This window comes from Scomber japonicus, chromosome 4, assembly GCF_027409825.1.
Source record: "Scomber japonicus isolate fScoJap1 chromosome 4, fScoJap1.pri, whole genome shotgun sequence".
Taxonomy (NCBI): domain Eukaryota; kingdom Metazoa; phylum Chordata; class Actinopteri; order Scombriformes; family Scombridae; genus Scomber; species Scomber japonicus.
The window spans coordinates 11,740,079-11,763,962 of record NC_070581.1 but is presented as its reverse complement, the minus strand read 5'-3'; the positions used below and the strand labels follow the sequence as shown (position 1 = coordinate 11,763,962).

At 39.1% G+C, this 23,884-nt stretch overlaps 2 protein-coding genes across 3 annotated transcripts; one reads left to right on the top strand and one right to left on the bottom strand.

The window, feature by feature from the left end:
- Positions 1-2,928: 2,928 nt before the first annotated feature.
- On the top strand, positions 2,929-8,730 carry si:dkey-72l14.3 (Glyco_hydro_56 domain-containing protein). Its single transcript, XM_053317923.1, has 6 exons — positions 2,929-3,623; positions 4,812-5,060; positions 5,618-5,764; positions 6,774-6,860; positions 6,986-7,180; positions 8,320-8,730. The coding sequence occupies exons 1-6, from the start codon at positions 3,006-3,008 to the stop codon at positions 8,728-8,730; spliced, it is 1,707 nt and encodes a 568-aa protein (XP_053173898.1). The 5' UTR covers positions 2,929-3,005.
- Positions 8,731-10,037: 1,307 nt separating this feature from the next.
- borcs6 (BLOC-1 related complex subunit 6) lies at positions 10,038-19,417 on the bottom strand. 2 transcript variants are annotated; one of them, XM_053318231.1, is made up of 7 exons: positions 19,368-19,417; positions 17,406-18,028; positions 16,940-17,123; positions 16,544-16,726; positions 13,957-14,120; positions 13,687-13,770; positions 10,038-12,695 (listed from the first exon to the last, which is right to left on the bottom strand). In XM_053318231.1, exons 2-7 carry the CDS (start codon positions 18,015-18,017, stop codon positions 12,570-12,572), a joined length of 1,353 nt encoding a protein of 450 aa, XP_053174206.1. In that variant the 5' UTR covers positions 18,018-18,028; positions 19,368-19,417; the 3' UTR covers positions 10,038-12,569. The 2 variants fall into 2 exon arrangements, with proteins under 2 accessions (XP_053174206.1, XP_053174207.1); XM_053318232.1 differs by having other exon boundaries at positions 17,406-18,031; positions 19,368-19,391.
- Between the last annotated feature and the right edge of the window lie 4,467 nt (positions 19,418-23,884).

Sequence of the window (23,884 nt, the reverse complement as noted above, 5' to 3'; positions counted from 1 at the left end):
GTGTAAAGACATAATTAGAGTTAAATAGCTGTTATTTTTAACATCAGACTCATGTTACTTTGACATGTTCATGACTCTGTCTCTCTGTTTTATCACATGGGAAATTAACTGAATTAAACAAACATGTAAATCAAATGATTGTGTAAAATAGTAGTCACTGACAGTTCATGCGTATAACTTCACCAGCATAGTATATGTCAGACGTGAATACCTCGGCACATCGGTGTTCCACCCACACTGGTGTCTTCACTTACGTCGCCTGATTAGACATCTTCTCAGGACTGCGTAGGCGTGTACAGAGGACATTTAATTGACACCTCTCCCTCTCCCTCTCTGTTATGTAGGCCTTATTTATGGTGGTTGAATTTCTTTTAACAGTTATGTATTTTAGTCTATTCAGTGTTACAAGAATACCTCTACATTTTGAATGGTACTTTGTCTCCGCCAGACACTCCTCGCTTGGCTTAACATTTCCCTTTTTAATGGCTTGTTAGAGTGTGTGCAGCTATCAGTGCTGTTTTTGATGAGTTGCCTGCTAACAATCCAGCAATTGCTGTACTTTTTTTTTCCTCACCAAAATGTGACATGCTCCCGGTGAAAAACAAAAAGCTGGAAAACATGAATACTACTACAGCCCCTTGTTAACACCAGAGGCTTATGAATCAGTATGATACAGTAGTACATATGACCGTAATCTATCTAAAAAAAATAATGATGTGATCTGTAAATAAGATGAGACACACAGAAAAAGAAAAACTGCAAGTGGAGAAACATAACAAACTCAGATGCTTCCAAACAGGGCACATGGGATCATTGAAGAAGTTGATATGCTGTGACCTTCATAGTCACCAGATTTAAATCTTATTGAATGGCTACAGGAGATTTGGAGCCTTGTGATGGAAGGCGCTCCTTACTGCCATCATAAAAATACCAAATGAGGAATATCTTTTGGAAAAATGGTGTTTATCCATCCAGCTGGGTTCAAAGGATCGGAAGATCTATGCCTCACGGTATTGATGTTGTTCTGGAGGCTCACCTACTACTACGAGTAGACATTTTTCCATTTAGTTGTCACCCATTTGTAGATATCACTAGATCTATGTGTCTGTCTGAGTGAGATGAGGACAGAAGAGTTTGTGTTTACGTTTTCCTATGTTACACTATATTTCAAAATCTTACACCATGAATTCTGACAGGTCTATGAGACTAGTCTGTCAGTCTCTCTGTTAGGAAAACGTCTTATTTAGCCTGAAAAAACAAAACAAAACAGACAATCTCCTATTCTGAAAAGAGAAGCCAATGTGTCTTTTGTGATTTATTCAAATTTAACAAAAAGGGACTATATTTTCATCTTATTTTTCTCTAGTCTTGCGATACTGTACAATCAGAGACCCCTGACTTACTGAAGTCTTGGAACTTCTAGATCCATGTTAGTTACTTGAATGACAGCGAGAACGGCCACAAACAAATCTATTACCCTTATCCCTATAAACTTTCCAAAAATGACTCCATACTCCATAGAGAACTGCATGTCTCCACCCCAATATGAAGGGGCACCCTACAGAAACGATTGGTTCTGCAATGCAGTTTTAACAACAAAACCTAGGAGATTGTCTTCAATTCTGTGAGCGAAGTGTTTAGAGACTGACTTGTGAGTGTAACCTTTCTTTTACAGTGTTAGGAAACTGTCTGTCACATCAAAAATATACCCTGACATTCTCAACTTTTAGTTTATTATTCCTCACTAAAAGCTAAACCCCATGCTGCAGTGCCTCAGTACTCTAATCCCTGAATTTGTATTTTTTCCATCATCTCTAAACTAAAGTTGTATGGTGTGCAGTGGAATAAACAATCAAATCTTCACGAATCATCTTCAAAGTCCCCGTCTGTCTGTTTCCTGCCTCTGCTGATGTTACGGGGTGTTAAATTATTGATGCATTAACCAGTAGGCAGTATTTTGAAGTTGCAGGTGGTCTAACGAATTGTTGTTTTGTTTAAACTCCTAAAATCCATTGCGAGTCATTTCTTCATTTAATCTCTATGGTTTAGTGCAACATAGAAAGCTGCCAAGAAATAACTGCTACTAAGAAAATTGTTGATCGAGAATACTAATGAGTTTTTTTCTTTGATAAAAAAAAAAAATGCAATTATAGTGCAGCATTGTACAGTCTGACTGCAGTGGGAATGAAGGACCTGCAGAAGCGCTCCTTCTTACACTTGGGATGTATGAGTCTGTCGCTGAAGGAGCTGCTTAAGGCCCTCACAGTCTGATGCAGAGGGTGGGATGTGTTGTCCGTGATGGTGGACAGTTTGGCCAAACCCCCCCCCCCCCCCCCTCTCTCCCACCACCTCTATGGAGAGGTTACTATTGTGTGTAGACATGCACACAATCCATAACCATTTAAAAACCTGGTCCCCAACTGCACCTACTGTATTATTTCTCACAGTGTATCAAATATTAACTAGACCAGCTTTCTTCATGAAATGTGTGACTGAGGGAGAGACATCTGTGATCTACTCCCACTGAAGGCTGGTAGAGAAGATAAGCTTTTAAAAGAAGACACTTTAATGACAAAACAGAGTTGGGCTAAATTGTCAGGGGAATCTAATTAACTCTTGCAGGCATACAGCAAAAAAAAAAAAAAGGAAAATTAAATCATGAGGCTTTTGTTTGAATTTTGTTTGTCTGTGGTGGTTTTTCAAGATATAATATCCCAGTAACTCAGGATAATCCACACACTTCACATTAAACAGTTTACACAAGGACAGTTCATTAGAAAGTGGTTAAAGTTAGGGTTAGGTTTTTTGTAATTATATGTACTGACCCCCTTGATCTTAGTTTGTTAAATTAAATCAGCAACAAATGATATACTTTTGATAATGACTTCATTTGATGACCATATCACATAACAGACTGATGAGGTTTTGATTCCCCCTGTGTTTTTCAGAAACATGATTGGCTGTGAAAGCCTGAAGGGGTGAGAGCCTGAGAGGTGGCCGCTCCAATGGCGTGGACCGAGCCACGGCCGCATCCACACCCAAAGCCAGAACCTAAACTGACACTTTACAATCTCAGGACTCACACATCAGCCACATCTTTCTCATCAGCCAGTATTAAAGCCCATCCTCCAGTTTTACTACCCTTCCTCTTCCTTTTATTTGCTGCCTTTGCTGACCTTGGTACAGCTGGTCCACCCCAGAAAGCTCGCCCCCCTCTCCTATATGGACAGCCTTTTATCATCTTCTGGGGCATCCCTGACTCTTCCTGTTCTGGTCGGCCTGACCCTGGATCTTTTGGGATGGAACGGGAGGGCCGCGTGTTGGTCTTTTACGAGGACACATTGGGGAACTACCCGTATTTTGTAGAGCGAGACACACCGGTCAATGGGGGACTACCACAGCACACACGGCTGGACAGCCACCTTCAGAAGATTCAGCAGGACTTGGAGACAGCTTTACCTGCCCCAAGATACCTTGGGCTAGGGGTCGTACGCTGGTCAGAGTGGGTCCCCCAGTGGTCGCGAAACCGAGAGAGGCAGGCAATGTATCCTGAGGCATCGAGGAACCTGATGAAAGCTTTCTTTCCTGCCTGGACCCCGGAAGAGGTGGAGAAGTGGTCAAAGGTAAGAAAAGTGTGGGTATAGATGGGATAAAAAAAAAGTAGATGGTAGCAGGAAAAAAACAGCTATGGAAGAAGGAAAGATAAGGAAGGAAGATAAGGAAGGAAGATAAATGACTAAATATGAAAAGGAAAGAGGGATAAGGGAAAGGTTGGGGGAGCACAGATGAGATGGGAAGAAAACTTTCAATGTTGCTGACAGATGGTGGAGTGCTCAAGATGCTCATGGGGGAAAAAACACTTCAAAAATGTTTTTCTTCTTCAGTCAAGAGAAAATCTTTGATGGAAATGCAAATATCCGCTTTTTTTTACCAGGACTTAAATGCAGTCGCTAATAGCACCTCTATGATCCCACTTACTCAAGAGCATTACACCAAAAAATAGTACTTACAGTATATTGCCAATAATTTTTGAAAGTTATAATAGGAGCACATTTAGAGAGATACTAAAGGAAGAAATGAGAGGCGGAAAAATAAGGTAGCAGTATGGCAGGCATGGGGGAACATGAGATGAGGGTGAGGAACAAGAAAAGTTATATAGAGTATATATAATGTGATGACAGACACTCACTGACTGAATGACAAAAACGGGTGTCTGCATGATTTTCTCAGCAGAAAAACACTGGGGTCAAAGTTACAACAAAGATTAACCATATACTTGCATTTCATCCAAAACCTTCAACATAAATCTGTACAGGGTATATACCTGATCTCTTATGTATATGTATATGAATAGTATGCAAACACAAAACTCTTGATAAATGTGAATTCACTTGATTTGGAAGAGATGTGATAAGAGGGCCAAGATAAACAGAGGTTGTTGATTTGCGACTTGACTGGACCATGTTATGATAAATTACAGGAGTGGGATATGCATAAAACCCTCTGTTTCAGGACATGGATATCTATTGTATATAATTTGCAGGACAAGTCAGTTGAGAGACCATTTATAGATGAAATAACTAGACGGTAATGTCTGGTTTCAACTAACCGATTCATTTTCCTTCACAACAAGCAGTCAATTGGTCTATAATCTCACTTACACATCACACTCTCTCACTATCATAATATTCTCAAAGTGTGATTATTTGGCTAATAAACAAACAAGTCACTGGAAATTTCAAGTTTTTAAGATAAGAAAAATAGAAAAACTTTGGGGGAAACTGAAAGCTGATCTATTGATCTCATCACAGGTGGACTTTGAGGCAGCAGCCCAGTCAGTAATGACGGAGACTCTACGGGAGGTCAAAAGGTCAAGGCCAAAAGCATTATGGGGAGTCTCCCCTTACCCCAGCTGCTACACTGGCGACCCTGCCCAAACCATGTTAGCCAATTACACCGGCCAGTGCCCTGCTGCAGAGATGGCCCTTAACGATGAGCTCCTGTGGCTATGGAAACGATGCTCTGCCCTCTACCCTCTCCTCACCCTGGAGAAGCTGCAGGTGAGTTACGCTACTTTGTTATTCTTTTGTGTATCTTTTCACAGTTGTATCAACTGTTCATACCCTACGCCTTCTGCTGGAAATAAAATAAAGCTAAGCCTACTATACTAATACAGATAATAATCTACATTGGCAGAATAGAAAATCAGTCATGAGGCAAAGAAAATGTTATCTTTTGTGTCTTTTAAAGTTCTGAGCTTGATATAAACAGGAACTAAAACTATAGGGAGGAAAGCAAGATCAAATCACAAAAAGTTGTGAAGTATTGTCAAACTCAAGCTTGGCCCTCAAGGTGTTCACAACATTTATAAAACTGCAGGAAGACAACTCTCAGTTTAATGCCAAAAATCCAGTGAAATGAAAAATGCCATGTCTGGTTTATCAGTAAGGTTTGAAAAAAAGTTTAAAAAATGTCCTTGTCAAAGCAAGTTCTTACCATGTTCTCAGATAATTGAAATCCAGATTCAATTCTGTTTCAAGGTGCCTTACATTACAAAAAGATGTAGTTGATTGTAGCAATTCAGTGTAAACCAAACAAAGTATTGGTATTTTTTTAGGGTGAAACCTCTGGAGCCAGGCTTTATTTGTCCAGTCAAATCAAAGAAGCACAACGAGTATCATCCCTGGCTGGAACGGCGTTCGATCTTCCTGTATTCCCACTTGTCAAAAGCGTCTACGCTTCAACTAATACATTCCTATCACAGGTGAGACATGAACATCTAGTATGTCTGGTATTCTATTTAGGTGTATTACAAACATGTTGGGGGAAATATGAGTGTGACTATAATATTGTATGTATGACAATATTGGAAGATTTATGATTAATAGGCATCTCTGTCCTTGTGTCATTTTCTGTTTTTCTAATCTTAACAATGATTTCCTGATTTACTAACCTGGATTGCCATGTGAATGTTTTGGGTTAGCTTATAGTATGTAGTTGATGAAGGCCAGACAGGCTAAAACACTGTGAACTAATAAATGTCTTGTTTTTATTATTATGTATTAATTACTACTAGTAATAATTATATCCCTACAAAGACCCATCCCACCCGGGTCACACTCTGTTTGAACTGCTGTGCTCAGGTATACATTACAGGACAGTTAAAACACATTATTCTAAAGCAATAACTGCTCTAAATGCTCCAAAAACCTGATCCTGTAATAACTGCCACAGCAATTTTGAGTGTAATATTAAGGGCAATATTGATGGCAGCTAGTGGAATGTCTGTGTGTGTGTGTGTGTGTGTGTGTGTGTGTGTGTGTGTGTGTGTGTGTGTGTGTGTGTTTAGTTAGTTTAATACTTGGTTAGTTTTCGTACTTCATCCTCATTTATTTTATTCTTTCACAAGCACCTTCTTTCTTTATTTTACTTGCGATACCATAGGGATTGCTTTAATGTACAATGACAATAAAGACTATTCTATTCTATTCTATTCCAAAGTCTTATGTTAAGGTTTCATTTGAAAAAGAAAATAATTAATCTGCTGACATGTTTTTCTTGCTACTGCTGTCCACGTTTGCAGATGTATGACTTGTGGTGAAACATACAGAAGCTTGATACAAAAATTGTAATGGTGTATACTTCTCCATCATACCATGACAGACATCAAGAGACAACTTGAAAAACAGCATGCTGGGCTCCCCTAGAAAACAAAATAAAAATAACACACTGATCACTGTTTTATAGTTTCTTTGTACATTATCTTTTTACAGGCAGACCTGGTCAGCACCATAGGAGAGAGTGCTGCCATGGGAACAGCCGGAGTAGTCATCTGGGAGAGAAAAGAGACTAAGACAGAGGTACACAACTATAAAGTTGCTTAAATTGTGTACTTTTGTAACATGAGAAGAAAAGGCATTGTCTTAACCACACAAAGGAAATGTTCACTGTCTATTTTATATTATACTGTCTGTTCATTTCCCAGCGAGAGTGTCAGGACCTGGCAGAGTTTGTCCGTAAAGTTCTGGGACCTTACTCCATCAACGTAACCACAGCAACTCGACTGTGCTCAGCCTCCCTGTGCCAGGGAAAAGGCCGATGTGTCCGTCAAAATCCAGACAGCTCTGCCTACCTCCACCTCCCGCCCCCCTCCGAAGTGCTGGAGAAGGTGACAGAAAAGGTGATTGAGTGCCACTTCAAGTAGATAAAGAATTACATGTGCTGGATTTATAAAGTGTGTTTTTCTTAATGTAACACAGTTATTGTCAAACAGCGCAACCACAATGCCCACTTCTACTATTAGCCATAAAAAACAGTTTCAGATATAGATGATATAGATTGGTTCTGTCCTTGGTCTTGCATTCACTACTACTATCATCAAAGCAGATTTGAGTCATAATGCAAAGCCATGACAGACTCCAATCCAGTGTGGTGACCCACAAGAACGTACTGACACATGAGACAGGTCTTACTTATCTTTTTATTAGGTAAAACTAATACAGTTCAACACAACTGCCCTGCAGTGCACCCTATTACAATGTTTAACTTTTGTTCTGCTTTGATAGCTGTTGATTCAACTGAATGCTCATTTAGAAAGCTGCTGTTTCTGATGCTTTTAATATTACTCAACTAAACTGATGTTTTAGCTATGTGTATGTAATGAACAATTGAGGGTGTATTACTTCATTATCTGAGGAAAGAGCTGTGCAGTAACCACAGTGAAATCATGCTTGAACAAAGGTTAACAAACAAATTAGATTGCTGAGATATAAAAGTCTCCTACGATGTGATGATGAGTCACAAAAGGCTGCGTACATAGTGAAGGGCAATGTAAAGAGACACATGTTCTAAATGTATGTTTTCTCTGTGTGGAAAGTTGGAAAGAGAAAAACTCAGTTTGAGTCACGACTGATAGACAACCAGGTGTGACTTTATAAAAAAGGGAAGAAAAATAAACAGCAGGTTGCCTGAGGATCTTCTGTGTTTAGACAGTGAGGAAGCAGAGAGATGGAGAGAATACTTGAAACACAACAGAGAGGGCTCTGGTGGAGTTTGATGCTCCTCCATTGAACACAGGAACACTGTGCTTCTCTGGAAACACTCATTAGTTTTTTCAAATCTCTGGATGGGGCTTTGGTAATATCCGTTCTACAAAAATACAAAACAATACCCTGTTTGATGCTGTCACAGTATTCACATTCTTCCAGTTTGAATTTTAGCAATATTCCTTTTTAGACTGATATTATAAAATGCTTTAATATATTCTATGGAAAAAAGACATGTTTTTGCCAATACCAGCATTATGTTCTTCCCTCTCAGGCAGAGGCAGCAAAGACCACAGACCAGCCGGACACAGATGCCAAACCAGCTGAACCTGACCCAGCTGAGATCTGGAAGAAAGACTTCCAGTGCCAGTGGTACAAGACTGCAGACAGGGACGTCTCAGACCAGCAGTCCCCCAAAGATGGGGCTTCTGTTGGGGGAACGGTAGAAGAAAATGCTGGAGATGTAGTGGGGACGACGACAGCCTCTACTACAATAGCTTCATCAACAAAAGGTGCCTCTGGGACTGAGTTAAGGGAAAGCGGTTCACCTGTTACTGTTACTGGTACTGGAAGTCCAACGCCTTCACTGGCAGAACCTACAGACTGCGGTACGAGTCTGCTGACTTCCTCAAACCTAACTGTCCTGCTGCTGCTGGTGGCTCTAAGTCTCTGCCTGGAACCTTAAAATGTGAACTAAACGAGCCTTCACCTGGAAGGTCGAACCTCTAACTGCAGTTATGCACCCTACTAAAGTGCCCTTGAGCAAGACACTGAATCCCTGCTAGCTTACAAGAGTGCTGCATGACCATTGACCTCATTATGAACATACTGTCATGTGGAGATCAATGGAGTATCAAAGAAAAAGACAGGACAATTAACTATTTTCAGCGCTGGAAGTCCAAAGCTTTTTCACTGGATGTGCCAAGAGACAGCGGTACAAACACTCGTCACTTTTTCAGTTTCTACTGGCTGTGTTTAAACCTTACGACAATAGAACAGAAAAGACAGCACAAACCATACGATGGAGGATCAGGAAACTCAGTTTGTAAAACCTGCAATGAGGTTTTATTTCCTTTGCACATTTTGTTTTGTCATTTACTCAGTGTCAGTGCTTTGCTTTGTGGAAATTACTTCTTCATTTCAAGGCCTAATGAACCCAATCCCCTTCCACTGAGTGTATGTATTGGGTTAACATGTTGGTTTACTCAAATTACAAAAAAACAGAAGTCACGGTTACCATTTCAGTAAAAAACTAGTTCCAATGAAAACTGCTGACAGTGAAATTCATTACCAAGAGTAACCAAGACACTTTGTGGAAAGAGATGTCATTTTTCACTGCTGTGAGCACCACATATGAAATAAAATTCAACAAATACCTCTGTATGGTTAGATACTAGTAGTGGTATGTGAGAAAATAATTTTTTAAAATGTTTTTGTAATGTGGGCGGAACAACTCTATGATCTGCCTTAAAGGGCTGTTAATTGTAAAATTATTTCATTTTAAAGTTTGAAAATTACATCATTTAAATGTTATTTCGGACAAGCAGAGAATACAGTTTTGGGGCAAACTGAATACTTTTGATCATTGTGTTTAGCATACACATCGCTTACTGACAAATAAATGCAGGCTTTACATTGATATCTTCTATCCAAAATGATAATACATTCCTTCAAAAGGCATATCCACTGGACAAGAGCAGTTTTTCTGAGCTCTCTAGCACCCTCTACCTATGTCCTGGGTAAACTGCACTGTTGAACATTGGTCATTAAGTCTCCTGCAAAGATTATTGTGATCACAAATTCCATTTTTAATGCAGTATCTGCTCAATCAAAGAAACACTCTCAGAAAATACAGTATTCATTCCACGATTGTCAATTTATGTAGCCACATACATGTACATATTTTTTATAAGTCTGTGTGGTTTATATTTGTTTCTTCCCTGTCCTTGAGGCAATATACTGTAAATAAAGACTGAAACATTTGTATTTGCAGCTGATGTAAATTTATTTATTATTTTTCATTAAAATATACACTCAAGACGAAGGGTATCTAAATCATTTTTTAGTTACAGAAAGAGATCATATGTACACTGGTGCATCTGATTGTACAACAGAAAATGAATCATACAATTATATATATTATGAACAACAAAGTGACATTTCCTCTAATATCTCACATGGATCACACAGGATCCTTCTTTACCTTGGCAATTTACCAAGACTCCCAAATGTTGTTTTTTTAAACTGTTTTTATTTGGAAAGGTGAAGCCAAATTTATCTGGAAAGAGCATTTAACCTTTTTCAGTCATGAAAAAAATACGAATCAATTTCAGTGATCACCAAGAGGACCAGGGTCATAACAATTACACACCGCTGCGAGATGATACTTTGAAAACACCTTTTAAAACCATGGATTTTATATCCAATTTAAGTATCAATATTGCAGCCACGATAAATATGTGTACTTAATTGCTTGCAGTATTGCTCTTTTTAAATATCCCAAAATCCACTTCAGTAGTTTGTTTGAATAAATCATAAAATAAAGAGTGCGGGACACATCTGAAGTGTTAGAATCAAGAAACAGATCACAACACTATTCAACACTACTCAAGCCTACTAACATATTGCCTGCCGTCAGTAATAGGTACATGTACGAGTAATAGTACAAAATTCTAGTACACGTACTATGATCTACTACAAGGGTACCAACAGTGCAATGACAGTAGTACCACAGTCTCCTCATTAAATTAAATAAAATGCTCCAGTAGAGCAAATGGCTGTAGGTTGGTAAAGTATCAAGTAAAACTGCAGTAATTCAGTGTCTGGGGATTTTATTATTCAGTAATTTAATAAATACTCACTTCATCATCAGTTAAATGTTGAGTCCACCTTAGCTCACATCCAAAGGCAGAGTGCATCCAGCGCTGTTTCCCAGATTTAGTTCTCCTCGGTTTAAATGAAGTGTCCAATCTTTGTCATGATGCAGACAGAAAAACGAGGACATGCTGCACAGCAATTTAACTGTTCACTGTGTCATTTCTCTGAGAAGCCTTAACTTATTTGAATTGAATTTACAGACCACCCCCCCCCCCACACCCTCCAGGAGCAAATGTAGTCAATGCAGGGTAAATGTAGAGTTTTGTTCCAAATTACGGCATTCACCATTTCCTAAGAGGAATATTTACATTTATAACCAGGACCTCAAATATATATGCGTGTGGTTAAAGATCAGCAGCTCTTTAAGTCCTCGGCTGGCAAAATGCCCATAATTTCTCTTCTAGTAGAGTTTAATGGATTCATAATGTGTTTTGAAACGGAGTCCTTTTAATACAGATATCATTTCTTTGAATAGGCTGAATAGACACAAAACCAACACAACCCATTTAATGACACTCTGAGCAGTTTGTCTGCTACTTATACGCCTGTAAATTAAACCACTTTAAATGGTTTCAGATATTTTTCCAGCTATGTTCTCAACAACATCTTGGACTGCATTGACACAGAGGAAGCAAATGAGATTTTAGCCTGATTAAGACTGATGGTAAAGAAATAAAAGCAGAGAAGTAGACCTGTGAGTCGGAGTTTGCTTGTTTTAAATTGATAGGCAGTCTGAAAGAGTAGAAAAAGTGAAACACCCCAATTTCCTTCAACAAGTACCTTTAAGCAGCATTTGAGCAACATGTTTAAATTCTTAAAACACTGTGCTTAAACTATTCAGTGACCAAACAGCAGAGAAATCTGGTTGTACAGGTCAGTTCCCAGTGTGGCAAAATGTATGCATGCTGTGAGAACGGAATAAATAAACATAAAAAAAGACAGACAGACTGACACACGATACTTCTGTCCCCACGTTTAGCCTGCAGTAAAATAATCTGATCTTTGTTGCATAAGATTAAAAAATAGACTTTCTGTTCCCTGTCCAAAAGTCACCGCCTTCTGAGCGGTTCATACAGACATCTCCATAAGCGAAGACAGAGACAGAGAGAGAGAGACATCGCCCACATGTGGTAAGGACAGGTTAGTGCAATCTGAACCAAGCGGGCCGGACGGAATATACCACATATTACCTGCTTAGTCTGCAAAGTGGGAGAAGAGGTGCATCAATTCACACTTTCAGAGATCTGTGTGTGTCTGTGTGTTCAGGGCACTTCACAGTGTCTCCAAAAAAAGGTTAATCTGTGAGATTTTTGTAACACGACAACTTCATTAGAGGAAGTGAGATTGTTTAAAAAAGAAAAAAGAAAAAAGCTCAGTCCCGAGAGCGAATCAAGCGCAATTAATCGGAGATCTCACTACACAAACACGGTCATCTCCAGATGATGAACAAGCAGAGGGACTATGAGCGCCAATCATCCAGCATGCCTAGTCGCAATATTTCCAGGAATCCAGAGGTGCACTTAATCTTCACTGCAGTGTGTGTGTGCTACCTGCTGAGGGGTGGGGTTACTTGCAGACAGCATCATGGGATGTGCTTTATGTTGGGTCTTTGCAGCTGGGATGTGTGTTTGTACTGCAAGGCTGGGGTTACTTGCAGATCGCCTCCAGAGCATCCAGGGTTCGCTTGATGTCACGGATCTGTGAGGCCAGGGTGTGTATGGGCTGCATGGAACGATCCAACTCCTCGCAACGAGCCATCAGTGTGTACATGCCCTGTGAGAGAAAAATACAAAGGCAGGCAATTAAAAAGATGATACTATGGCCCTTGCCCACTGTGGCCTTGATGCATGACTTCTTCTCATAAACTAGCTGAAATGCTTTGGTCACCTAATAAATGCTTTTTTTCCTTTCAGATTTGCCCTTTTTTTCTCCAGGTGTAAATCATATTCTGGTAATAATATTCAGAATAGCTCATATCCAACTGAAATCACATTTAATCAAAAAGTGAAAAATAATGTAACCATGTTTTTAATGTATTGTTAATAGTATTGAATTGTTAGAATGAAGAAAAACGGTCTTTGGAAGAACATCAGAATACTCTAAAGAAACTGCTGTAGCAACAAGTTGTGGACAGACAGTATCACTAACAGAGGTTTTAAAGAGCAATGACCTAACCAGCATCTAACTGGACTGAAGTCACATTTTTAGGTATGTTTACATGCAGTTTAATGTGCTGCAGCTGAGCAGCTAATTAGCTATCTAGCCTGCTAACTGACATAAAGTGGTACAATATTCCCCTGTGAATGTTTGTTTTGCGTCTTGTTAGACAAGCTACGGTACAGACATGGTGTGTGTTCACGTATCTAAGTTAGATAAGAAAGAGATTGAAGTAGGAAAGCTAATGTGGGTTGTTGTATGCGGCTCTTGTGTTGTGCAGCAGGATGCTATCAGGCACAATGTGACCATCTCCTCTGCCTATGACTGAACACCACATTATTGCTTTATTCAAGATTTGATTTGCCGTATTGAATGGACTTCATCTATGCAGGCGGATGACGTCATGGTATGTCATCGAAATAATTAACCAATAATCATAATGAAAGCTGTTCTAGTGGGCCCAATTAATGTGTTTTTTTAATTTTATATGATGCCCTATATTTCCTAGAATAACCACCAACAATACCCAGAGAATGAGAATGAACGTGTTACTGTCTGTCAAAGGAACACAAACAAACACACAAACAAACCCCCACACACACTTCACCTTTATACTCATGTCCACAGACTCTCCCAGGCTGTCAACTGAGTCTCTGTAGGTCTGGATATAGCCCACACTCAGAGCTGTCATCTGGTTGAATGGACAGATGAACAGAGAATAATAAAATATGGGTGAGGAAAACAGTGGGTGTATGTGAGAGGACAGAAGAGAGCAAGGAGAGCTCGCTAGTGTCTTGTTAGAGGGTAAGAGGCGGTGTGTGCATACATGCATTTACATCATCAGAACAGTAAAATGATTGACTGATTCAAAACTCACATTCTGGATGGTCCCATTGAGGCTCCGCATCATCATCTCCACACTTTGCGCCACTTCCTGGGTGTGTCTCTCAAGGTCCAATAGGACGGCAGGATCAATGGGTGGGATATCCGCTGGTCTCCGTGACAAACCCCGGCCTCCGTAAATGGGACCTGAACAGTCCGCTGGGAAAAAATACTTCAGAGATTAGACAGATAATATACAATAGTAGGGTTGCAACTAATAGTTATTTTCCTATTAATTATACTTCTGGTTAATCTATTAAGAGTATAATGGTTTACACATAATGTATAGATCATATTTAAATAATTCAAAATGGATAAAAGTGTTTATCACATTTGAGAAACTGGAACCAGCTAATGTTTGCATTTTTTCTTGATTAATGAGAAATGATTTATCAGTTGTCAAAAATGTTGATGTTTTCTGTCCAATGACTAATACACAAATGATTTCAGCCCAAACAAACACACACATGTTCAGACAGACCACATAAACAACAGCTTTTTATGCACAAGCTAAGAAATTGTGAGAAGAGGAAAGCAGACAAATTCACACATGATATATATAACTGAAGAATTATTCTCATTTAAAGAAACTCTTGCTCAGAAAAAGACAGACGGACTGCACACATTTAAACAAACTATGGCACTTCACCAAAAGAACGCTTGTGCCTGAAGTCATTAAATCTTGGCATGTACAAATCACAGCTGGTCGGTGGACCAAAAAGACAAGTTTCTATCTGTGGAAACGATTCCTGTTAAGCTGCAGCAGGACCTCAGTTATAAATCCGTCCAGTCTAAACAAAGTCTGTGAGTCATCCATCCAAATTGAATCAGCAGGTAGAGGGAATGAGCTGCCACAAAAGGCGTATTGACTCTGGTCCTGTGTTTAAATTGAGTGGCCAGTTTAGCTGACACTGTAATCCAGAGGGGTTTATCTCTTGAGTGAACGGCAGCAGTTTGGGAAAATTTGGCAAGACAGATGGCTGCTAATGCACACACTGGATGTTGGTTTTTTTGTGTTGATGAGGTCACCCTGCTGAACTTAAAGAGATTATTTAATTTCTTTAATAGCTGTATTCAAGAAAGCATCTCTATATCAGTTTCAGTGAGGTCTTTCAGCTGAGTTTCTGCTGTGTCATTAACACTGTCTGAATGTCAGACTAATTCAATCAGCCATGAACGAGTCGGACGACGGAAAGAGCCAAAGTGTGAGTCTTCATCACATTTTAAGCATTCAGCTAAACATATCTGTAACTTTTTTGTTTGAGTGAAGGTTTTTTTGAACCACTTTCCGAAAACCAGCTACTTTTAAAAAATGATGTAGGGAAACAGAAATATAATCTAGATTATAATGTAGCATTACTGAAACAGCAGCTCTGTACAACATCTTGGCAAAAAAGGCTGGGTTGAGAACAAAAATGGCACCAGATCACCTGTCAGATAGCTTTCGACAAGGTTTCTGATCAGGATTTTTGTTTTTTGTTATTTTTCTGGCCAACTGCTTCATTGGTTTGTTTGACAGATTCCTGAACAGATAAAAAAAAACTGTTCAGGAACTTGGATATATCATATACATATCATGTACAGTATGTTCTGCTATTGAAACAATTGGTTGTACTATGTTAGCACTGTCATATGCATTATTCCTATTTTATATCTCTTTGCAGTATGCTATTATTAGCAAATAATGATGATGAAACAATGACAAAATATAATAAACATGATTTGCACCACACAGTACTTCATGTATACTACTCATTTCAATTCAACTGTGCAATATACATATAATAAACATAAATATATTTTCTTTCACTTTAATCTGTGCAATAACAATATCATCTCTGGTATATTATTTCTCCATTGTGGGACTAATGAAGGAATATCTTATCTTACATCTTTATGTTAACTGTAATCATTTTTTCAGCGCTTCCAAATGCTACAATAAAGAAATGAAAGAATCTGACTTGTCTTCACTACAAACATCCATTGTAGTCAAGTTAAAATACAATGTGTTAATATGGCCAACTATATAATCAACATAAGCTTTCAAACTGTTCAAACATAAATGAAACCGCAAACAGTGAAGATGGCTTCTTATGAAATAAGAAAAATCAGATGAAAAACTATTATAAACTTTCTGCAGTATTATGAACACTGTAGGCTGTTAGATGATGCTTGCAAGCCTCCATCAGTCCCTCATAAGATAACAGGCAAATCAATTATGCTAAAATGTTTTGCTAAAGATAGTGCAATCCATTTCTTCTTGTTTAGAAATGATCAAAACTCTGCATAAATGATGAGTAGCGGCTGCCTGGGCCTGTTAGCCACTGCAGGGGTAAACTGGCTGTTAATCTGACTGAGAGTCTGACAGCCTGCACTGTAGTTTCATCACCACTGCCCACAAAAAGGCTACTACAACCTGCTCTTCATGCAGAGGAAAAAATATCACAAATTCAAAGAATGAGGTAAATGTTCACTCTGTTCACTATGTTCACTTTAAATATTACGTGAACCTTCTACTCATTGTCAGTAGTTGCGGTATTTATAAAAGAAAATTCACTTGATTCACTTGAACTCATACTCACAGTCACTGCAGTCCAGACTGGGCTTAGAACTCATCTTGATCTTCTGCTCCAGGTTCTTGGTGATGAAGTTAGTCAGGTCTCCCTCGTGGCTGACCGTCCCCTCTAGCTCCAGAGCAGAGGAGATTGTGGCGCGCCGACCCTCTGACTGGCCTCCTCTGCCCCCTCCCCGGGCCCCTGAACCACCTGTAGAGAACATGTCAACATCAGCTGAATAAGGTTATAAAATACTGCCAGTGATTACTGACAATTTAAAAACGGAAGTCCTCCTTTATGTAGCTACATTTCGTTTTTCTATTACGTTTATATATTATATCTATTTATCGAGTCAGGATAGAAAGGAGAGGAAGAACGAGGCAGACTAACTGAAAACACTAAATCTGTTTGACAGATGTCTACCTCCAAACGCTTGGCTGATTTCATCCAGGCTCTTGCTGTCCTGCATCCCTCGCACATTGCGGACCCAAACCTGGGCCATGACATGGGGAGGGCAGGGGGCGTCATCTGATGGAAGAAGAGGAGGTGGAGGAGTGGAAGAGGAGGTGCTGGAACCTGGTGCTGAGGAGGAGTAATGTCGTAAAGACTAAAAGGTGGGTTGTTGGGGAAGGGGGTGAATGAAGAATGGAGAAGAAGATGAAAGGAAGAAGAGGGGTTAAATTACTACTCATTCAATTCTATCAACAAATCATTATGAAGCCAGCTGATCAGCTTGGCTCAAACATGATCCAACATGTCTGATTGAGTCTCTCTGTTGACTGAGCGTGCAATCGTGCCGCCTCTTCTGTCTGAACACACAATTATTCCCATTGTGCCTTCTACTCTACACACAGCCTAATGAAGCTAATAATGCCTACAGTCCACCCACCTCCACCTCTTTTCTCCCCTCTGCATGCTGATGCCTCCACTTTTTTTCATTCTTTTCATCCTCCTCCTCATCCTGTTTCTCCTTCTCTCCATCTTCCTCCTCTTCTCGGCTGTCTTCGCCTCCATCTAGAGTCTCCGCTTCTGTCAGCTGCCTGCATGTGGTCGCAGGGCCCCCTCGCTGAGATAGGTCTTTGGAGTGTGCATGCTGTTCTGAGTCCCACAGCAGAGATGCATCAGGTGGCTCGACAGTGTTAGAGGCCTCAGGAAAGTCTGTGTCTTTGGAGCCTGATTCAGAGTCTGCTGTGCACGTGGCTGCAGGGAGGGACGCGTCTGTCACATGAGGGGTGTGTGATGATAAACTAGTTGTTTTCTCATTATTGTCCATATCTGTGTCCAAGCAGCCTTCACCATCATAAACTCTGTTTTCCCCACCTACATGGTTCTCTGTGTGTCTGAAGGACTCATCCTCTGAAGCCTCCCCAGGACAGGGCACTCTGCCCCCTGCACATTTCACTGAGACTGGAACATGAGGGCCGTTTTCCGAGGAGACGGGTGTCACAACCCCATTAGCTGTTTCTGGCACTTCTGTGCCAATCACAGGGGAGAGACTCATCCCTCCACCTGCTGCTGAAGAAAGAGAGGATGTTACAGGAAACCTATTAGAGGAAGTGACTGTTTCTAATACTGTTTACTAGAGAGGGTGGAAAAAGATGATGTCACAAATGTATGTGCATCATGTATGTATGTATGTGTACAACGTTTCTATCCTCCTTGGATCTCAGATCAAATGTTTCAAACTAACATTTTGACCGAATGAAGATCTGTGATGTGCGTATAATTGCTGTCCTTCAAACCACAATTATCTGTGTGTCAATATGACACTTTTTTCCTGACTTGACCTTGGTTTAGAAAATTTTGGGATGGATAACAATTATATATATAAAAATATATATATTTTGTTTGGATTCATTGCCAACATTCATACTTAATAGTTTAATAATAATGGCACAGACAGACCAGTTTGATACTAGTAGTGAGGCTTAATACCAAGCTCTAATTGAGGTACATCTTTACAAAATCCTGTAAATCCAATCCTATAATAAAGCAGACCCGCAACAACAGTCAAATATTGCAATCACTACCATATTACAACAGCTTTAAAAAGGGAGAACAACTGTGGTATATGGCAAAATGTTTGATAGTTTTTTTATTACCATCAAACATTTCATTATTTTATTATTATGATAATAATCTAACCCCATAACTAATTTCTCATCAAGCCATCAACAGATAAGAACACTGTGCATGTTTCTTGGAGGTGGTGACTGAGATAAAAACTGATAACAGATGTAAAACTCAGTTTCTCTGCCACATATTAAGATTTGAATGTTTCCTCTTCAGTCTCCACATCTGAAGCTGAGGTCTTCCCATTGAGGGTGTTAATGTAAATATTGTATCTCAAGATAAATATGTACTCACAGCTAGACTTTGTTATCTTAAGATGATATTATCTCTTTACTATTAAGCTCCTAACATCTGCAGCTGTGTTGTTATTTTCCCTGAAGAGTGAAATGACGTAATACTGGGTTAACACTAGCTTCAACACTTGGCTAACTTTGAGTGCGCTAGCTTGCAGTCACAAGACTTTCTGCAGAAGTCCGTGAACAAAGACTACGCTGGCTCAAACACACAAACAGGAACAAAGGAAACCAAGAAGAGATAAATAACTGCTTGACAGCGTTGAGGAAGTTGATGTGGTCTTGTTATTAGCCGCCTTGTTGACTGATGTTAGCACAGCAGGCTAACGCTAGCTGTCCAGGCCTCCAACTAATAACGCGTTTTATCCCGTGACACGGTTATTTCATGAAGGATATTAGATGTAAAACATGTATATATGTCTACTGATAGATTCATACTAATTCATACTCCTTACCGAGCTCAACCCAATGAAAGAAACACTCACCAGTGCAGTTTCTGTCCTGAAAACTGTAAGCAACAACCGAGTCCGACCTGATAATCCTTCCCTGCGAACCCCAACACAAACGTTCCGTCTTGCAAAAACAAAGTCGTGTCAAAACAAATTACTAAGAAGTTTTTTTAAAACAACATTAATGATGCCATATGTTTTTTCTGATGACATAAAAAAAATATGTAATAGACTATTCAAATAATTTTTAAAAAGTCCTTGTTGTACTTTTATTTATTTTTTAATTAGTGCCTGTTGTGGTATTATGTCTATAACCAACTATTAGCCTGAATATTGCATAAGCTTTTTCGTCGTACTTGTTTGTATAGTCCATGTGTGACTAATGCGTCACACATGGAAAACAATAAGTCATCATACTGAAATTAAGAGCATAAAGGAAATGACTTCACTTTCAGTTTGTTGATACAATCAACATGGTAACAAATTAAAGGCTCAAAGTAACGCAAATAAATAAATACATGAAATAATTTAACAGAAAAGGTAGGAAATAAAGGTAGGCAATAACATTCTTCTTTAAAGAATATATTGGATTATATTAACTGTATATACATATCTATCAACTGAAAATACTTTCTAAATTAAATCATGAAAACATTAAAGTAGAATTGGGATTTATGAGTGTGAAATTGTCCTAGTAAAATTAATGAATTGACAGTTATGGGGACTTTTTTGTCTCCACTTACATCATCACTGCCCGTGCTGCATGTATCTCTGTCCTCCCACAGATGGAGACAAACACCATAGGCCCTTAGGCTTTAAAATGTAATATATGCATCCTGGTGGGCAAAGACACAGGATGATCAGGTTTCAGGATGCTGTGGTGGCAGATGGACCTGAAGGGTTCCTTGAGCTAGACACTGAACCCTCCCGGTGTAGGCAGGCAGCTGAGTCTGAACTCTGACCTCTTGGTGAGGAGAGTAAAAAGCAACAGAAGAATTTCCTCCAACAAATAATAAAATATTACAGATGTGTGTTAAACTTTGAGATATTCTCTGCCTTTCAGGTTAAATTAAAAACCCCGTTTGACTAAATGCTCTGTCTTATGTACAGCCCTTACAGCATCCTCATAAGACCCAAGATTGAGCATATGGTGGTGGTTTGACTTTGTGTATAATCATGACATCATACAGCCACTTTGCACTTTGTTGTACTATGGTGGTATTTCATCTGAACATCAGAAAACAATTGACTCTCTGCACAGAAAATGATTTGTTTTCATTTTTTAGTCACTGTTTTAGGATGACCATGCAAAATAAAATAAGCACATGTTCAAAACTATATTCACACACTTTATCACAATATATTGAATTTACGAGTAAACCACACTGCAATCCTTCAAACTGCATTAGTGGCCTTATAATCACTATAATAAGAATTATTTGTTCATTTTTATGGACATTCAAATACAATTATAGCATGGTTCAAGTCATGAAATACTCCATAAACAGACTAGTAAATCACCTGATGGCAACATGATTTCAAACAATTTCCCTCAATGTTTGGTTTTAGGGAGGATAACGATATGAATGATATTGATATAAACATAAGATCCTTTCTTTTGACATTATAATTGTTGGTCTGGTGACTCATAATTGCCATCATTTCCTCAAATGGCTCCATGTGAGTGCAAAACTGAAATCAAAGCAAGATTAACACATTTGCATCTGTTTTACTTAGCTGTTTAGACTGCTCTTTTTTTGTATCATGACGTAAATTGTGAAAAGTGTTTTGAAAATTATTTAAACTAATGGTGAAAGGACCGGAGAGGAAACTTGAATAATGCAAAGCCTTGGTTTAACATGTTTGCCTCTGCAGCGGAAGCCGAGCCAGCGTCTGTGGCTTTTTAAACCCTTGAATGTGGTCAGAAATGACAAACACTGCTGCAAAGAAGGAGAGAGGATTCAAAACCACACTGTCACCACATCTAAAGATTGTGTAAAATTTCTAATCTACCCCAGCCCTCTAGGCCAGCTGCTCCCTCTCACTCGTTTGGGGAATCGGCTGTTTTATCCGATGTGTTTCCTCTTCAGTTCCCTGCCAAACATCAAAGCCTGAGAAATATACCTAAAGACAATTAAACTTCTGAAATAAGCCAATAGTTTCCACAGTTTGCCAAAAAAAGACTCAATAACCACCATGACCCTTACCAGATTTTCTTTTTCTATCAAGGGAGATTAGTGTTAGAGAGAAGCCATTTTAAATGACAAGCAACTACAAAGATAAAGGCAACGTTTAGGAAAATTAGGGATAAAAAGCAAATTGAAAGCACGTGTCTCCATACGAATGTGGTTTTATGATCGTAAAAGCTGGAGACTGCATGATGCACACTGGCAATCAAAATGACAATAAGCACCCTGATTCTATAAATCATATTGTATCCCAGTTCAGGAGCAGGTCGGCCTTATGCTTTTTAGGACTAGAGCTGAACCAATCTCCTGTTTCTCCCCAAATGAGACCTTTTATCCTCACAGAAACCAGAAGTGATGCTCTATTTCAGTGCTTGTGCATTTTCAAAAACCAAGACAATCTTCATCATTTATATTTTAAGATCTTTACAATCTTGTGCTTACGTCAAGGAGAAAATGATGGGCTTTGAACATTTTTGAAAGATTGTTGTGGCAGGTTTAGAGCGAAATGAATTCATGCAGAATGCTAAACCGGAAGATTTAGTGGTTAGAAGTCAGAAGCAAGGACATCATCAAAGAAAACATCTGTGGGAATATGTGTATGTACAACAGTCATGATGTCCTAAAGTGTCCACTGGAATTAGATTCAGATTTACAAAAAAGAATCTGAGGCAGTTAGCTGTAAAATTCAATCTTAAGCATGAGCAGGCAGTTTCATCCAGCATGAGAACTTCACTGAAAGGGACACTGTGGTGAAATGCTCGAACCTCTTATTACACCTAAAAGGCACTTTTATGACCAAATTGGTGAAAATAAGACTTTCTGGTCTACTGAGTACTGGGGGGGGAGGGGGGCAAATGGGTAAATGAGTCATTCTGTGGCAAATGTCAAAAGCGTCTCCTCCTGAGTGCTTTTTTCCTACGCTGAAGTGTTCTGTAGCTCTATGATGGTGTTTGGGGCATTTTACTAACATGCTGCATGTTTTTCTTTTCATTTGAGTCTTTTGGAGAAAAATGCCAATAAGTATAACATCATTTTGAGTCAAGTAATTCTTTCCCTCTTTGAGTGTAATTATCCAGAATGACAAGACCATCAACCCCAGAGCACAGCTAAATGAAGATCAGTTTGATGATTTAAAAAATACAAAACAGGCCACAAAAAAAAGGCCATCCCAATCATCAAATCTTCACCTTGCTGAGACCTCATGAGAGACCAGAGATCCTGAAGTAAGACCAGAGTTGATGTTTACTCCACAACAATAAATGATGAACCGTCTTTTAAAGGATGGAAGACAATATTTGTATTTACTTCATTTTGATGAATCGACTGGAGGTTATAACTCAGGTTTGGTGAAGTGAATCTCACATATCTGAAGACAGCGGTTGAAATTACAGCCACAGGTTGCTGCAAAATCACCACTGACAACTCCAGGCTCTTCAGGGTTTCATTCAAATTCCATTGCAATTTGCGGTTTGAATCACCCCCTCATCATCTTTATGAGGTGAAAGACTAGTGTTGAAATTTCAATCTAGCTTTCAATTTCATTTTTCGCACCCACATTTATGCCCAAACTCGCCACAGCATTCCTCAGACTGTTACCCACAATGTAAATGACTGACCCCTCATATCAGTCAATAAGGTTGATAGAATTTATTTAGCTTGGAGAATATTTAACATCAGCTCCTGCCCGTTTGACCTTGATCATCTGTTGTGAAACTGTCAGAGATGAAAAAAAAGTTTACCCAAACCTAAATTCTGCATGTCTCCCCAACTAGTAGTTTACTGTGGTGCTCCATGATAACATTGCATTTGTCAAGCAATTTTGTACTGTACATGGACACAGTTGCTGCGCATTGAGCGAAATACTAAGTAAATATGCTGATGTTTAGCATGTATAATGTTTACCATGTTCACCATATTAGCTTAGCATGTTTGCAGGATGTGCAACATATCAAAACCTCTTGACTTTGTGCTAGATTCAAAATCTCTCAAAGAACATCAGCACAAATCAAGAATTTGCAATATGTACAAGCTTGCATAGCTCTGTAAGGGCCGTCTGCCTTACATAGAACTACTGCCTAGAGACTGAAAATCACTGTTGTACTCTTTGGACCCATTTGTGAACAAACTATTGTAACAACTGTAACCTTTGTGGTGAAAGAACATCAGCTAGGGCAAAAGTGTGGCTAATTGATGTGATTTTAATAGTTTTTGGACAACAACAGAGCTCTACAGCACAGAGGAATAAGATATATCAGGCTTTGGTTACACACACAATACTTGCAACTGTTCATTGTTGGTTTGGCTCTGAACATGAAATTTGCTGACAGTGCGAACAGTCAGATTTAAAATCTCCAGCCAAATCCT